The sequence below is a fragment of the Homarus americanus genome, unplaced genomic scaffold, assembly GCF_018991925.1.
Source record: "Homarus americanus isolate GMGI-L3 unplaced genomic scaffold, GMGI_Hamer_2.0 scaffold45698, whole genome shotgun sequence".
Classification (NCBI taxonomy): Eukaryota; Metazoa; Arthropoda; class Malacostraca; order Decapoda; family Nephropidae; genus Homarus; species Homarus americanus.
In genome coordinates, this window is record NW_024735554.1 from 12453352 (window position 1) to 12471734 (window position 18383).

General features: G+C 47.9%; 1 protein-coding gene across 9 annotated transcripts in view; it reads right to left on the minus strand.

Annotated features, from left to right (window-relative positions):
• Positions 1 to 18383, minus strand: part of LOC121871529 (paxillin-like) — a 173279-nt gene that overhangs the window by 22742 nt on the left and 132154 nt on the right. For 7 of the 9 annotated variants that reach the window (XM_042373960.1, XM_042373956.1, XM_042373958.1 and 4 more), the window contains 3 exons: positions 8579 to 8890; positions 7617 to 7790; positions 6604 to 6834 (listed from right to left, as the gene is read on the minus strand). In XM_042373960.1, the coding sequence (XP_042229894.1) occupies positions 6604 to 6834; positions 7617 to 7790; positions 8579 to 8890 (717 nt within the window). Of the gene's footprint in view, positions 1 to 2154; positions 3623 to 6603; positions 6835 to 7616; positions 7791 to 8578; positions 8891 to 18383 lie in introns of those variants that run through there. The other 2 variants (XM_042373959.1, XM_042373955.1) reach the window with 1 other exon arrangement.

The following is an 18383-nucleotide window of genomic DNA, read 5'->3' on the forward strand; positions in this document are numbered from 1 at the left end:
CCCATCACGACATAATTACCGTAAATATTAATCCTATCTAAGGTTCATCCAACGAATTTTCGGAAAGTTTCAGTAAAATAAATTAAGCTGATCAAATTTGCTGGAATCTAGTTTTCTTTCCTAATTACCTAAATGCAGTTGCATCTAACTAAATACAAGAATCGACAATGTTTTAAACGCGCGGTAAAATAAGGCGGCAAAAGTGCAGCAATGGCCCTTACCCAACAGACACACAACGCAAGAAAAAAGGCAGGAAATAGATGCACATTTATAGTTTGTACGTGGGCGACGACCCAGCCACCTGCCGCGTGACACTCCTCCCTCCTCGCCCACCTGCCAGCTTTCTGATCATAAAAGGTTATAATAATCTGGCGGCAGTAGTAATACACTGCCGCAGTCAGGTGGAACGGCATTATAATAAATAAACCAGTAACTTATGGCGTAGTCAACCAGATGCTCTTTACTATTTATCTTGGTTTAAACATTAATATGAAGAAGGTATTATATTCGAGATTCTAAAAGATGACAACGCGCAGCTCTCGTCCACTTTCATTTATTATTTCTTGAAATTTGTCATCTATATGCTTCAGTGACTGGTAAATTATGTCAAACGAAAAAGAAAGTCACAAAGCACAACATTGATATAATTTAAAAGTTCCATGTACAGACAAAACACATTTCCTGCCTACTGACGAATTCCTTATTTCTTGAAATTTATCATCATCCATACACAATCTTCAGGGAAAATTAACTAAACCCAAGCTCATATAATCCCCTGAACACCAAATTACTGAAATAGGGACGCAAAACTGCAGAACATTTCATTACGTATCTCTGAGAAATGGCGGAGACCTTGTATAATAGTGTACCAGCTCGTGTCCTCAATAACCTTTCCCTTATAAACATCTTCCCACTGCCAAATACGGTGCGTAGAAACCCGCGTACATTTACTGAACTAATCATAAGTGATAGCAACTTCCTTTTCTTTTCAAAACAAAACTTCATAAGTGGGTGAAAACTGAGTACATGGTCATGGGATTCTTGCTTACTTTAACGAGTACAGTCTTTTATTTTTTTATTTCTAAACTAATGTAAGAATGTTGGTCAACATAAGTTACTGAGTGTAAATTAACTGGAATCTCTATTAGTTCAGTTTCCCATGATAAGCTTGTTGCAAGTCGGTGTACTGTATATCTGGGATCTAGAATGCTTTCGAACATATTCTAGAGAATCTAGAGTGCGTACCAAGTTCCTTCCAACTGTTGGGACTTGTCCACATTACTACAAAGTGGGCAAAACTTTTGTTCGTGGCTAATATATATATATATATTTTTTTTTTTCTTCTTTTTTTTTGTTCATTAAATAATTTCATTCAACCATGGCGTTTTGTCACGCCAAAATTAGTGCCTGTATTTTCAAGTGACAGTTGGTTATGTTAGGTTTAGGTTCCAATGGCGTGTCTCTTCGTTCTAATCCCTAATATATAAACAGTACAGCACATACAGGTCCTCCCTCCTCCTCCTCATTTTCCTGTTGGAATTCTTCTCTGAGGTGTTATGTCTGCATCTTAACCTTCCCAGCCTCCTCCCTTATATTCATATCACTCACACACCTCATACCCACACACCTTACACCCACACACACTCACCTCATACCCACACACTCAGCTTACACCCACACACACTCTTCTCACACCCACACACTCACCTTACACACAACCACACACACTTACCTTACACCCACACACCCACCTTAAACCCACACACTCACTTTGCACCCTCACACACACTCACCTTAACCCTTTCGCTGCGGGAGGTTACCCTAAGCTGAATAAAATCGTCTGGCGGTACCCAGAATAAAATAGCAGTGCGGGAAACGCAGCGAAAGGGTTAATCGGGATAGGTTTTAAACCCACACACTCACTCACTTTACACACACACATACACACACACACAAACATATATATATATATATATATATATATATATATATATATATATATATATATATATATATATATATATATATATATATATATATATATATATATATATATATATATATATATATATATACACTGTAGTCGAGACCATTTACGTGTAAAGTTAACTCACCAGCCAACCTCAGCAGGCCACTGACAACCAGAAACTCTAATCATTATATTAAAACTTTTATTTCATCAACAATACAAAATAATGTTTGAAATTTAAATGTGGTAGGTACATGTTTTAATCTAAGACAACATAATCTATCATAAATATAAAGGGAAAAGCACAGGGTGAGGAATAAATATTTAAATGTAGCAAGACCAAGGGAGCTCCTCACGTAGGAGGGACAGTCCCGCCTTCCTTCTGACGCCACCAAGTACTGCTTAATGTAATGCTGCATGAGACAACATGCAGGAAGAAGTTATTTACCAAACATAGTTGAGCGAGGTGCTCATGGAGCTAAGATAGACAAGGTAGACGTACAAAAATCAGCGCCATAACTACATTCTGGCAAGTATTTATCGTTCAGGTTCAAATCGGGGCACTAGACTTGCATATAATGTACGGTGACGGTTGCCTGGTAATAATATACAGATACCTCAAAGTCCAGCAAATAACCAGTGCTACTCAGTTAACATTTTCGCCCCGCACTGCTTATAAAAAGCAGAGTGATCAAAGGAGCTTTTCATTTTGGAGGTCGTGTACTGAGGAGGAGACTAGCATGGCGCTGAGCTAAGACTCCGCCCACGAAGAGGAGCCGTCACGTAGCCGTCACACACCAAACACATATAAACAAAAGGTGAAGCAAGATGTGTGATATTTTCGGAAGGGTTTTTGTCCATATTTTCTCAAACATTTACAGTTGTTGTCGCTTTATCTCGTGAAACCAAGAATTAATGAAGAGTTTATATCCTCATTAATAGTGAACTATTCAGTGGAAATAATGGTAAGTGCACACGCAGTCATGATCTCATGAACAGATGGTGGAAGTAGGTCTTGGCATGGGATACTTGGCACTAAGGAGGGAACACCTTGTCTCTTGTTGACACAGCCCCACCCACCACCCACGCTCCTCCTTCCTATCTTCTCACTGGTTTCATCCCCGATTTCTTATTCTTCCAACAATTTCTCTGCCTCGTTGCTGTTTCTCAACTCATTCTACCTCGCCCGTATTGTCATCTTTGTTGAGGGTCCCTTAACCTCAGCAGGCGTGCTACACTTCGTTATCATTGACACCTCTTACACGTAGGGCTCCAGTGCTGTAAGGTTTCTCCCTTTCTGTAGTTTGCCGCTACTTTGATCAGTAGCAGTGGTAGTCGTAGTGATGATGGTAGTGGGGTTGGTGGTCATGATGGCGGTGGTAGTGGTGGTGGCTGCAGTGGTGGTGTTGGTGGCAGTCCTCTTATAATTCTGGCTTTCTTATCACAAAGGCCTCAACTTTCTGCGTTTCACTGCTCCCCTGATCAGCAATAGTGGTAGTAGTGGTTGTGATGGTGGTAGCAGCAGTGGTGGTAGTAGTGATAATGGTCCTAATCCTCGTCCTCGTCATCATCAGAGACGCCCATACACCCGGGACACACGGGCTTATTGTCCACAGCGTAGTACTGTCTCTTCTTCATGCTCTCCTTGCAGTCCTTCAGGGAGGAAGCGGCCGCAGCCACACATTAACCCACTGCTTTAGGTGATGTTACTGCCATAATACAGTTATTACAATGACCATTATATCACACAGTGTTACAGAGGGTCACAAGTTATGGTTAATGCAGTAATACTACTGTTACATAACAGCTGTTACAGTGGCCAACATTGTCACACAGCGTAACAGAAGGTCGAGTGGTTACAGTCAACGACACACATTGAGTGTACACTACCTCACAGGCATTATTGTCTGCGGTAGTTCAGCACACTGGTTGTATTATCCACAAGTTAAATGTTAGAGGTTAGTTGAGGTATTATTACTATGAGCTACAGTGGGAGAGTTGACAGTTATGAATAAAAGTCTATAACCTGTTACTGTACTCTAAGTGATACGCGGGAATATACGCAATATTGAGTTAAACAAATCAGGATTTTCTTCCGGGTGACCATATTATCTAGAGGTGTAACTTCACGCCACCCGACAACTATTTATAAGAGTTTATTAATACACAGCCGACATACAGCCCAGATATCAAGAAAAAACTTTAGTGGTCATTACAGACAATTTATGAAGAGTATTATAAAGTAGCCATCACGCTCCGAGTGTCGTACTCGCACAAATTTCTCTTAAACATTGTCAAATTTCTCGCCATTTTCTCAGCCAGCCATAAAAGTTTTTTTATCTGCATCACACTGTAACAATTTTACCACATTTCTTTTCATGCGTGGGCGTCACCCACCAGCTGGGAGTGTGGAGACCCAAGATGGCAACATGACACAACATAGCAGGAAAATTAAAATGATCTATCACTGAAGGAGATGTATGTCACCAAACGCTGAGTATGGAATTAATCATGATGTGAAGCTGCAGATCAAACTTCACTGTGATGCGTGAAGTCTTCCTCAAGGAGGAATTTTTTAAGGATAAACTGACGGAGGGGTAACCTAAGACCCCCCGGTATAGACAAACGAGGCGGCTAACGTAACGATACCGAAAAGTTATGACAATACGGTAGGGATGACAATAACCAACAAGATAATTTGACCTCTAGCTGTAAATGGTTATGTTCTGATACAGCGACTTTATTCTCTGCCTTAAAAAAAGGAATAATAAAGGAAATTAACGGCAGGTTAGGGTAAGTTAACCATTAGTGTTGCCAGCTCCTTCTACCATGCACAATGTGGAGACGGAAAAAAACAGCAGCTGGAAACAGTTAATTCATGTATTTTTTAATGTTTATAAACATACTTAAAACATCGTTAGCCTAAACGTCTTGGTAGTTACAATGAAAAGAAACACAACATCTGAAAAAAGAAACTCGGTAGACTTGACACGTGATGTACTGTACAGTTGGAGTGAGAAGCGAGCAATCAAATGTTAAAACAATTCAAGTATATGTAATGGTAGAGTGTCTGAGGTCACGACTGAGGAGTGAGGGAGAGGTAAGGGGGAAGGGTGGAGTGAGAGAGGTGAGGGGGAAGTGTGGAGTGAGAGAGGTGAGGGAGAAGTGTGGAGTGAGAGGTGAGGGGGAAGTGTGGAGTGAGAGAGGTGAGGGAGAAGAGGTGAGGGGGAAGTGAGAGGGAGAGAGGTGAGGGAGAAGGTGAAGGGAGAGAGGTGAGGGGAAGTGTGAAGGAGAGAGAGGGAGTGTGAAGTGAGAGAGGTGAGGGGAAGTGGGGAGGAGAGAGGTGAGGGGAAGGGGAGGAGAGAGAGGAGAGGGAAGGGAGGAGAGAGGTGAGGGGAGGGAAGGAGAGAGAGGTGAGGGGGAAGGGAGGAGAGAGGTGGAGAAGGTGAGGGAGAGAGGTGAGGGGAGAAGTGTGGAGGAGAGAGGTGAGGGAGGAAGTGGAGGAGAGAGGGAGGGAGAAGTGTGGAGGAGAGAGGTGAGGGAGAAGTGTGAAGGAGAGAGGTGAGGGAGAAGTGAGGAGAGAGGTGAGGGAGAAGTGAGAGAGGTGAGAGAGGGAGGAGAGAGGGGGAGAGAGAGGGAGAGAGATGTGAGAGAGGTGAGGGATTTAGATTAAATTGCACAGAGGGGGGGCAGATTGGGCACCCTTACATCCTGTGCAAAGGGAGATGTATGGGGTGAGAGAAAGGTCAAGGGTCGAGGAGAGACATTAAGAATAGTGAGGGAGGGGGTACTGAGAGGGAGGAGGGAGGGGAGGGGAGAGGAGAGAGGGGAAAGGAGGGGGAGGGGGGAGGAGAGGGGGGGGAGGGGGAGGGGGGGACTGAGAGGGGAGGGGTAGGAGGGGGAGGGGGAGTACTGAGAGGGGAAGGGGTAGGGGAGTACTGAGAGGGGAATAGTGAGGGGAGGGGGGAGTGAGAGGGGAAGGGGTAGTGAGGGGAAGGGGAGTACTGAGAGGGGAGTGAGGGGGAGGGGAGTACAGTACTGAGAGGGGAAGGGGTAGGAGGGGGAGGGGAGTACTGAGGGGAAGGGGTAGGAGGGGAGGGGAGTACTGAGAGGGGAATAGGAGGGGGAGGGGGAGTGGAGGGGAAGGGGTAGTGAGGGGGAAGGGGAGAGTGAGGGGAGGAGATAGTGAGGGAGAGGGGGTAGTGAAGGGTAGGAGATAGTGAGGGGGAGGGGGTAGTGAGGGAGAGGGGGTAGTGAGGGAGAAGGGGTAGTGAGGGGGAAGGGATAGTGAGGGAGAGGGGGTAACGAAGCCCATCACTTACCTAGCAGCAGCAACAGCAGGTCCAAGAGTCCAGACTTACGTAATAAAACTACTGTACACACATTCACACACAAGGGACAGTCACACGAGGGACTACATAGCTCAATTTTGTGACATACAGACGCACGCATACAACGAGAGAAAGATATACAGGGGAAGATATGAAGAAAAAGGAAGAGGTGAGGAGCAGAAGTAAAAAAAGAAAGGAAATATCTGAGTAGAATACCAATGGAGACAAGATGAGTGAAGAGAAAAAATGAGAAGAGATAAAATGAGAACAGAAGAGGGAGAGAGAATATAAGATGAGACTCACCCTGCAGACGAAGCACTCTGGGTGCCACTGGGCGTTGAGGGCAGAGATGTAGTTCTCCATAATGGGAGAGTTGCAGCCGCCACACTTGGGGGCGAACATGTTGAAGTAGTCGTCGCGGCAGTAAGGTTTGCCATCCTTCTCGTGGAAGCCATCCTCGCCGAAGGTGTTTCCGCATTGGGTGCAGAAGAAGTGGTCTGGGTGCCACGTCTTGTCCAGCGCCGTCACGCATTTCTGTTACATCATAGGGCGAGAAAGAAACAAAGCTACTGGTCAAATGGGTTCCGGTGAAATGGTCCCTAGTCCTAATGGGTCTCAGTTTTAATAGGTCAGAGTAAGATAAGGTGGGACCTAGTAGGTCTAGAGAATAGACTCTAGTCTCTAGACCTACTAGTCACTAGAGTATAGGAGGTGTAACCAGAGGTAATACTGAGATGCAACATGTTCAGTGTGTGGTGACAGATGATCATTATCACCATCTAGGTCTTCATGTCAGAGCCAAGTGACAACTAAAGTCACGGTACAACTCATATATCCCTGTACCGGAGAGGGGGGGGGGGTGAAGCCGGGCCTTACAATTACAGTGATGTGAACTACACTGGGTAAGTACCAAGAAAGTTCGTTTGGACAATTCGTGGGGAATAATTAATGTGTCTCCCGTAAGGCTGGACTTGTGAACTCACCTACTAAAGGCTACAGCAGCTTCCTTTTAGTAACATAAAACATGAAGTGAACTTTTATAAAATGTGTGAAGGAAGGCCACTCATCCCCTTTATCTCATAATTCACGAGTCCTCTTTAATAATCCGTTCTCGCCGGTCCTTCTCACTCGTCCTTACCAAAACACGATATTTGTAACTTTCTCTCCCTAAACAAACTTACCCTGATCTCCCATCAATAATACCCTCACCTCCTACCACTCTAACCTAACTTATACTCACCGAACAGATCTAATTTAACCTAACCACGAAATTTTACGTCCAAGTAGGGCCACGCCTGTCCCCAAGTTAGACTCACGTCAAGGATGGGGCCGTTGCAGTAGGCACAGCGCGGAGAGAAGAGGTTGTGGTAGTCAGGCTCACAGTAAGGCTTGCCGTCACGCTCGAAGAAGTTGCGGGTACCCAACTCCTGGTTACAGTGGGAGCAGGTGAAGTGCTCCGGGTGCCACGTCTTGCCCAGGGCCGTGATCACCTGTACACAAATACACAAACACACACACGAGAATATATTATAAGTACAACTACAGTAAACGCCATGTGTTCCAAAGGTTTACAGAAAACTAAACCCATCACTGGAAAGGCTAATTCCCCATAACAAAACTAAAATTGTGTTCATCAGATGTGTATAAAGAACCTACATATGAAGTTTGCTTGTGATGCGTCCAATACAACTTTTGCTATTCTGTGGAAACATTTGTCAACAGATGGACGGACGGATAGTTATCATCATGACTATATATTCCAAAATCATTCAGTGGGGAAATAAAATTTACAAGAGGAAATAAAACGTACCTTTGAGAGATTCAAACGATTCTACGGGTTTTAACATCAGTACAAAACGAAAACGAAATTTCGTGGTATCAGGACTCGAACCCAGTCTCGAGGCCCAGGTTCGAGTCACAGCACAAGACAATTTCGGATACATCTACATACAGCAGATATTAAAATAATAATAATAATAATAATAATAATAATAATAATAATAATAATAATAATAATAAACCCAGGCCAATGCACATCTATGAGTATTAACACAAGACTAAGGTGGAAATTAACTAACTTGAATACAAACAAGTAAAAACTTGAGAAATAATAACAGGTTTGCCAAAATGAAACACGGGTGATGAAAAGTGTTACTGCCACGGGTGATGATCCCCATCACCCGTGGCAGTGCGATACATACGGAGGTGTTATATGGCAGTGTGATGGTGCCACCCGTGACATGTGAGACAGTAAGTGGCACGAGAGAGAGAAATATACCTGGCCGACGATGGGTTTGTCGCAGGCGCAGCAGCAGCCCTTCTGCGTGGTGGTGATGCCCTGCTCCGTCATGTGGGAGGCCAGGGAACCTAGCATACAATCAAGCTGGTTCACCGGGGGCGGTGTGGGCGAGGGCGTGGGCTCCTTGGGCGTGGGTGTCGGCGTGGGCTCCTTGGGTGGCGTGAACACTGATGCGGGTGCTGGTGCCGATGTTAATGTTGGAGCTGGTGCTGGGGGTGAAGGGCTCTTGGCCGGCTTCTGGGGTTTGGCGTAGGCAGAGTCTACCTGCGTTTGTAGGCTGCTGGCGTTGATCTGTGGGGGATATGGGAAGTGTTACTTCCAGGGGCAGGTGGTGGGTGTGTTAGCTCCTGGGGCAGGTGGTGGGTGTGTTAGCTCCTGGGGCAGGTGGTGGGTGTGTTAGCTCCTGGGGCAGGTGAGGGGTGTGTTAGCTCTTGGGGCAGGTGGGGCATGGTGAAGGAGTTAACTGGTGACCTAATAAAAAGAATATAATTCCTCCAGCTCCAAAAACCGACCTCCACGACTTGTGACTCAGCAGCCCCCACCCACGACCCCTCCACAATGAATGAAATGTAACTATTCCACATATGGATGAATGTCTGTAATAGTCATTGTTGTTATTTTCATCATAATTTTCTTTGCTAATGTATACTAATAGCTCTGACATCATCATATCTGTACCAAATGCAGTGAGGAGCCGAGTTTATGATGTACAGTAACAAGTTGCGTCATAGAGTAATAAGAACAATAAGCAAGAAGTGGATGATGCCGATACAATAACTTGAGTGATGAACAAATGGTGGCAACAGTGGGATCTGATTGAATTAATACTGCAGAAATGGTGGATGTAATGGCGTCCAAGCTGGCACCTTAAGAGGTACTATGGTAACTGTGTAGTGAAGATGTGAGGAACACAACCACACTGTGGCTGTTGATCCATCCATAAAGCACACTGGATGGACACAACTGCTAGGGTAAGTGTTCGTCTTAACTCCCTCACCTCTGGATGTTCTCTTTTTATCTAACTGAGTTTGTACGTTGCATGTGTGCTGATGTGTGAGTGTTAATTATATCTCACTACGTACAAAGAAGATCACGTTTAGGTTTTCACAGGTAAATGAACCCCAGAACAAGACACACTATCCTCCAATACAAATTACAGCCAAGAACGTCTGGCAAAAATTTATCTGCCAATCAGCAAGCCAGTCAGTCTCTCTGAACAACACTCATGTTGTAGGATGATGAAAAAAAAAATGCAAAACATGACAGAAACTTTTCAAAAATTGGTGGTGCCAGGGATGACATTCAGTTATGTAGAGACCGCATACGTGTGTGTGTGTGTGTGTGTGTGTGTGTGTGTGTGTGTGTGTGTGTGTGTGTGTGTGTGTGTGTGTGTGTGTGTGTGTGTGGTCGTGAAACACAGGTCGTAGGTGTGATACATAGGCTGTTTTCTTTGGAAACTGGTCCTGATTTTGGTACCCAGGTCGTGGGTATGTACATATATCCTTGTCTTGGTACACAGGTTATGGCCCAGGTACACGAGTCGTGGTCCTAGTACACATGTCATGGACCTGGTACACAGGTCGTTGTCTTGGTACAAAGGTCGTTGTCCTGGTACACAGGTCGTTGTCCTGGTACACAGGTCGTTGTCCTGGTACACAGGGCATGGTCCTGGTACACAGGTCGTTGTCCTGGTACACAGGTCGTTGTCCTGGTACACAGGTCGTTGTCCTGGTACACAGGTCGTTGTCCTGGTACACAGGTCGTTGTCCTGGTACATAGGTTGTGGTCCTGGCACACAGGTCGTTGTCCTGGTACACAGGTCGTTGTCCTGGCACATAGGTTGTGGTCCTGGTAACACAGGTCGTTGTTGTGGCACACAGGTCGTTGTCGTGGCACACAGTGTCGTTGTCCTGTACACAGGTCGTCGTCCTGGCACACAGGTCGTTGTCCTGCACACAGGTCGTTGTCCTGGCACACAGGTCGTTGTCCTGGTACACAGGGCATGGTCCTGGCACATGTCGTTGTCCTGGCACACACAGGTCGTTGTCCTGGCACACAGGAAACAAGTTGTCCTGGCACACAGGCTCTGTCCTGGTACATAGGTTGTGGCCCTGGCACACAGGTCGCTGTCCTGGCACACAGGTCGTTGTCCTGGCACATAGGCCAGGTCCTGGTACACAGGTCGTTGTCGTGGTACACAGGTCGTTGTCGGTACACACAGGTTTGTTGTTCTGGTAATACGGTCGTCGTCCTGGCACACAGTGTCGTTGTCCTGGCACACAGGTCGCTGTCCTGGCACATTGCGGTCGTTGTCCTGGCACACAGGTCATCGTCCTGGTACACAGGTCGTTGTCGGCACACAGGTCGTTGTCCTGGTACACAGGTCGTCGTCCTGGCACACAGGTCGTTGTCCTGGTACACAGGTAGTCGTCCTGGTACACAGGTCGTCGTCCTGGTACACAGGTCGTTGTCCTGGTACACAGGTCGTTGTCCTGGTACACGGGTCGTCGTCCTGGTACACAGGTCGTTGTCCTGGTACACAGGTCGTCGTCCTGGTACACAGGTCGTTGTCCTGGTACACAGGTCGTTGTCCTGGTACACGGGTCGTCGTCCTGGTACTGTACATGGGTGGCGGGCGTGGTACACAGATCTATGTCATTATACACAGACCGAGGGCGCAGGCTGGGGTCCTGGTATATGCACAGGTCGTGGACGTGGTGTACAATACAGGGTGTATCCTGATATACTGGTCATATGAGTGTTACACAGGTCGTGGGTGTAGCCGTGGTGCACAGGTCGTGGTCTTGGTTCCCAGATCGTGGGTGTGGACGTGGTCTTCGTGTACAGGTCGTGGGTGTGTCGCCAGGCTGTGGGCGTGGTCACATGTACAAGTCGTGGGCATGGTTCCCAGGTCGTGGGTGTGCGTGGTCCTGATACACAGGTCATGGGGTTGATACACAGCTCGTGGGCGATTCATGGGTCATGGATGGTACCCAGGTCGTGGACATGGTCCAGTAATTAATGTCATGGGCGTGGTTCACAGGTCAAGGGCGTAGTTATAAAGTACAATTTCTGGTACAGTGGTAGTGGTCCTAGTAGAGGGCGCGTGGTCCCAGAGATACAGAGGGCGTGCCACTGGTAGCGGGCGTAGGTCCCGAAACACAGGACACGGTGGTCGAGGTTCCTCACCTTCGCCAAACAGCAACGGCGGCAGCACTGTGGCCGACCCACCAATCCGTACGTATTTATGGTGGTGCCCGACTCTCCCAGCACACCCTCCAACCCCCGACACCCCACCTTCCCTCACTACCCTCCAACCCCCGACACCTCTCACCTCACCCTCCCTCACGTCACCCTTTCCACCCCTAATACCCCTAACCTCATCTCCTCCTCTATCACCATTCCCTGCCCTTACCTCACTACCCTCATTCCTTCCTCACATCCGTCTCCTCCCCTCCTACACCTCACCCCCTCTCTTCCCTCACTATCATTCTGTTCCCATACCCATCCCCAGTTAACCCACAAGAGGGCAACAGGTGAGGACAACCAGTTAACCAACAGGTGAGGACAACTAGTTAACCAACAGGTGAGGACAACCAGTTAACCAACAGGTGAGGACAACCAGTTAACCAACAGGTGAGGACAACCAGTTAACCAACAGGTGAGGACAACTAGTTAACCAACAGGTGAGGACAACCAGTTAACCAACAGGTGAGGACAACCAGTTAACCAACAGGTGAGGACAACCAGTTAACCAACAGGTGAGGAGACGAGTTAACCAACAGGTGAGGACAACCAGTTAACCAACAGGTGAGGACAACTAGTTAACCAACAGGTGAGGAGACGAGTTAACCAACAGGTGAGGAGACAAGTTAACCAACAGGTGGAGGGACAAGTTAACCAACAGGTGGGGAGGACAATAAGAGGCGGCCTCATTAAACACACCTGGGGAGAAGACGGATGCAGTCATCGTCGATCTGGTGTTGACAGCACGTACCACCCCCTTCCCTATCACGCCCACCCCCTCCCCTATCACGCCCAACCCCTCCCCTATCACGCCCACCCCCTCCCCTATCAAGACCACCCCTCTCCTCCCATCATGCCCACCCTCTCCTTCCATCATGCCCACCCTCTCCTCCCATCATGTCCACCCTCTCCTCCCATCTCGTCCACCCTCTCCTTCCATCATGTCCACCCCTCCTTCCATCACATCCACCCCTCTCCTCCCATCGCCCACCCTCTCCTCCCACCATGCCCACCTCTCTTCCATCATGCCCACCTCTCCTCCCATCATGCCCACCCCTCCCTTCCATCATGCCCACCCCTCCTCCCATCACGTCCACCCCGCTCCTCCCATCTCGTCCACCCTCCTCCCATCTCGTCCACCCCTCTCCTTCCACCATGCCCACTCCTTCCATCATGCCCACCCCTCTCCTCCCATCATGCCCACCCCTCTCCTCCCACCATGCCCACCCTCTCCTTCCATCATGCCCACCTCTCCCATCATGTCCACCCTCCCCTTCCACCATGCCCACTCTCCTCCCCTCTCTCCTTCCACCATGCCCACCCTCCTCCTCCCCATCATCCCACCCTCCCTCCATCCATCATCCTCCCATACCTCTCCTCATCACATCTCTCATCCCATCATGCCACCCCTCTCCCTCCCATCGTCCACCCCGCTCCTCCCATCGTCCACCCCTCTCCTCCATCATGCCCACCCTCTCCTCCCATCATGCCCACCCCTCTCCTTCCATCATGTCACCCTCCTCCCATCACGCCCACCCCTCCCTCCCTCCCATCTCCCATCATGCCCCACCCCTCTCCTCCCATCACGCTCACCCCTCTCCTCCCATCACGCCCAACCCTCCCATCCCCCCCCTCTCCTCCCATCACATCCACCCTCCTCTCATCCCTCTCTCATCATGCCACCTCTCCTCCCATCATGCCCACTCTCTCTCCCATCATGTCCACCCCTCCTCCTACTCCATCCCCTCCCCTCCTCCATCACGCCCACCCCTCCCTCCTACCTCCATCCCGCCCTCCCTCCCTCCTCCTCCATCATCGCGCCCACCTCCCCTCCTTCCTCCACGCCCCTCCCCTCACCCCCTCCCCTCCCCCTACCTCCCATCACGCCCCCCTCCCTCCCTACCTCCATCACGCCCACCTCCCTCCCACTCCATCACGCCCCCTCTCCCCTCCCCTCACCTCCATCACGCCCCTCCTCCTACCTCCATCACGCCCCTCCTCCCCCATCCAGCCCTCCTCCACCCCCATCACACCCTCCCCTCCTAACCTCCATCCCCCCCCCCTCCTCCCCATCCTCCTCACCCCCCCCCCCCTCCTCCCCTCCATCACACCTCCCTCCTACCTCCATCACCCCCTCCTCCCACCTCCATCGCCTGCCCTCTCCCTCCATCATACATCGCCTTTCCTATTAACCAATATGAGATCACCTGTCACATGCCCACGCCCATAGCTTAGCTGCTGCCTCCTTCCCCCTTGCCTCACACTACTACTAGCTGCTGCCTCATTCTTCCTTGCCTCACTACTACTAGCTTGTTGCCTCATTCTTCCTTGCCTCACACTACTACTAGCTGTTGCCTCATTCTTCCTTGACTCACACCACTACTAGCTGTTGCCTCATTCTTCCTTGACTCACACCACTACTAGCTGTTGCCTCCTTCCCCCTTGCCTCACACTACTACTAGCTGCTGCCTCATTCTTCCTTGACTCACACCACTACTAGCTGTTGCCTTCTTCCCCCTTGCCTCTCACTACTACTAGCTGTTGCCTCATTCTTCCTTGACTCACACTACTACTAGCTGTTGCCTCCTTCCCCCTTGCCTCGCACTATTGCTAGCTGCTGCCTCATTCTTCCTTGACTCACACCACTACTAGCTGCCTCATTCTTCCTTGACTCACACCACTACTAGCTGTTGCCTCCTTCCCCTTGCCTCACACTACTACTAGCTGCTGCCTCATTCTTCCTTGACTCACACCACTACTGCTGTTGCCTCATTCTTCCTTGACTCACACCACTACTAGCTGTTGCCTCCTTCCCCTTGCCTCCACACTACTACTAGCTGCTGCCTCATTCTTCCTTGACTCACACCACTACTAGCTGTTGCCTTCTTCCCCTTGCCTCTCACTACTACTAGCTGTTGCCTCATTCTTCCTTGACTCACACTACTACTAGCTGTTGCCTCCTTCCCCCTTGCCTCGCACTATTGCTAGCTGCTGCCTCATTCTTGCCTCACACCATTACAAGTTACTACAGCTTTCTTGCTTCACACTACCACCAGTCGCTATCTACTTCTTGCCTCACACCAGCTTCACATACTTCATCACGTGTTTATCTCTCTATCTGACAATGATGTTCACTTCTCTTTCACTTCGTAAATGGTGTGAAAAAAAGGTGAAATACACAAACTTCGAGAGCATATGGTAGGCGATATTGCTGCATGACAAGTGAAGAGAGTGCTGAAAAAAACACACCTTGCATCTCTCCGTGGTCAAGAGGTCTTCATTTCCTTCACCCATCCCTATCACTGGTCTCCGCCTGGCCCTCCTACCCACACTCTCAAACACCATAACGCAACACAATATGGTTATGTTAAACGGCGCCTATAATAATGAAACGCATCCAGTTTAGTCTTACCGCGTATAAAATAATTCCCGTTATGTTACAGCAAAACACAACATAATTTATTCCTATTTGGTCTAAACATCTGTTGGGTTTATGGTTTGGTTCGATCAATAAATCCCTGATAGCTGTTTGTTTGTTTGGTTGTTTAACTCTCTCATTTCTTTACCCATATTTGGCCTTGAGCGCCCCCCCCACCCATCACCACGCCTCCTCAGGGTTAAATTGATCACCAGCTCGTGATGGCTTCCCTAGTCCTCCTCCTCTACCTCTTCAATACTCTCTTCCTCATTTTCCTCACTTCCTTCATCTACTAACTAACTCTGTCTCTTTAAACACCCCTTCCTTTAAACTATCAATGATGTTCCCCCCTTCCCTTTAAACTATCAATGATGTTCCCCTTCCTTTAAACTATCAATGATGTTCCCTTCCCTTTAAACTATCAATGATGTTCCCCTTCCCTTTAAACTATCAATGATGTTCCCCCTTCCTTTAAACTATCAATGATGTTCCCCCTTCCTTTAAACTATCATGATGTTCCCCTTCCCTTTAAACTATCAATGATGTTCCCCCTTTCCCTTTAAACTATCAATGATGTTCCCCCCTTCCTTTAAACTATCAATGATGTCCCCCCTTCCCTTTTAACTATCAATGATGTTTCCCCCTTTTAACTATCAATGATGTTCCCCTTCCTTTTAACTATCAATGATTTTCCCCTTCCTAAGCTATCAATGATGTTCCCCTTCCCTTTAAACTATCAATGATGTTCCCCTTCCTTTAAACTATCAATGATGTTCCCCTTCCTTTAAACTATCAATGATGTTCCCCTTCCTTTAAACTATCAATGATGTTCCCCCCCTTTAAACTATCAATGATGTTCCCCCTTCCTTTAAACTATCAATGATGTTTCCCCTTCCTTTAAACTATCAATGATGTTCCCCTTCCTTTAAACTATCAATGATGTTCCCCTTCCCTTTAAACTATCAATGATGTTCCCCTTCCTTTAAACTATCAATGATGTTCCCCCTTTCTAACTATCAATGATGTTCCCCTTCCCTTTAAACTATCAATGATGTTCCCCCTTCCTTTAAACTATCAATGATGTTTCCCCCTTCCCTTTAAACTATCAATGATGTTCCTTCCTTTAAACTATCATGATGTTCCCCTTCCCTTTAAACTATCAATGATGTTCCCTTCCTAACTATCAATGATGTTTCCCCTTCCTTTAAACTATCAATGATGTTTCCCTTCCTTTAAACTATCAATGATGTTCCCCCTTCCCTTTTAACTATCAATGATGTTCCCCCTTCCCTTTTAACTATCAATGATGTTCCCTCTCCCAACGCCCCCTCTCCCTCCTTTATCTTCTCTCCTCTCGTTCCCTCTCACCCATTCTTCACCTGCACTTTGTTTCTTTCTTCAATATAAATGAAACAAACAAATATTGAAACAAACACTAATTGATTGGTCTAACTTATTCTTTCAACATTCCTAAATTTATCTTCAGTTTAACGTACACACACACACACACACACACACACACACACACACACACAAAAACACACACACACACACACACACACACACACACACACACACACACACATACCATGCCTCCCCACACCACGCCTCCCATAGACACACATAGAGGCCATACCAACCCCACTCACATACCACAATCCCCAAACACATATACGACACCCCACACACACACACACCACACACCCCCACACACACACACACCACACCCCCCCGCACATACACCCTCAAACATACCACACACCCCACACATGCCACACCCCACACACACACCACACCCACACACACCACACACCACACCCCCACACACACCACACCCCCACACATACCTGCCACACCCTCAAACATACCACACCCCCACACATGCCACACCCACACATGCAACACCCCACATACACATACCACACCCCCAAACACACCACACCACCTCCACACATACCACCACCTCCACATACCACACCACCCCAAACATACCCACCACCTCCACATACCCACCACCCAAACATACCACACCCCCATACATACCACACCCCACACACATGCAACACCCCACATACACATACCACACCCTCCCACACACACCACCCCACACCCCCACACACATGCCACCCCACACATACACATACCACACACCCCAAACACACCACACCACCTCCACATGCCACCACCCAAACATACCACCCCCCCATACACATACCACCACTCCCCACCTCCCAAACACACATACAACACCCACACACCACCACACCACCCCACATACCACACCACCCAAACATACCACCCCCCATATACATACCACACCACCCCCACACATGCCACCACCCAAACATACCACACACCCCATATACATACCACCACACCCCCACATACCTCCCAAACACACATACAACACCCCACACACACCTACCACACCACCCCACATAACACACCCCACACACACCTACCACACCACCCCACACAACACCCCCACACACACCTACACCACCCCCCACATACCACACCTGACACACACTTATATAAATCTACACTTATACAGAGGTAGAATTCTTGACAGGTTTTTTTGTTCAGTCTAGTGTCCACATTTTGTAATCAGCGCCACCTGGGCCGGAAATGTTGAACCCCCAAATAACTATTGCTACAACTATCCTTATTTACCTACCTACTGTCTCGAATATTTGCACCCTTCTCCAGTTTATTAATACACGCCTGCTAATACCGTCTATTAAATTTATCTATCTGTCTGTTCTATTTTTTTCCCTTCTAAGTTTATTTCTGCACGATCTGGAAATACTGTATGTGTGTTTGTTTACATGTGTGGTCCTCCTCCTCCTGCTGTGCTCTAATATATTGATGCATTCACTCTTAAAATAAACAATAATGTGCTATTCTATACTGTATTTATTACATTTTACAGATAAGACAACCTCACCCTCCCTCCTGTTCTGCCGCGCCATCTCTCTCTCACTTAACCTCCCTCCTGTTCCGCCACACCACTCTCTCTCTCTTACCCCCTCCGCCACACCATCTCTCCCTCCCTCCCCCACCATCTCTCCCCTACCCCCCTCCGCCACACCATCTCTCTCCCCCTTACCCTCCTCCGCA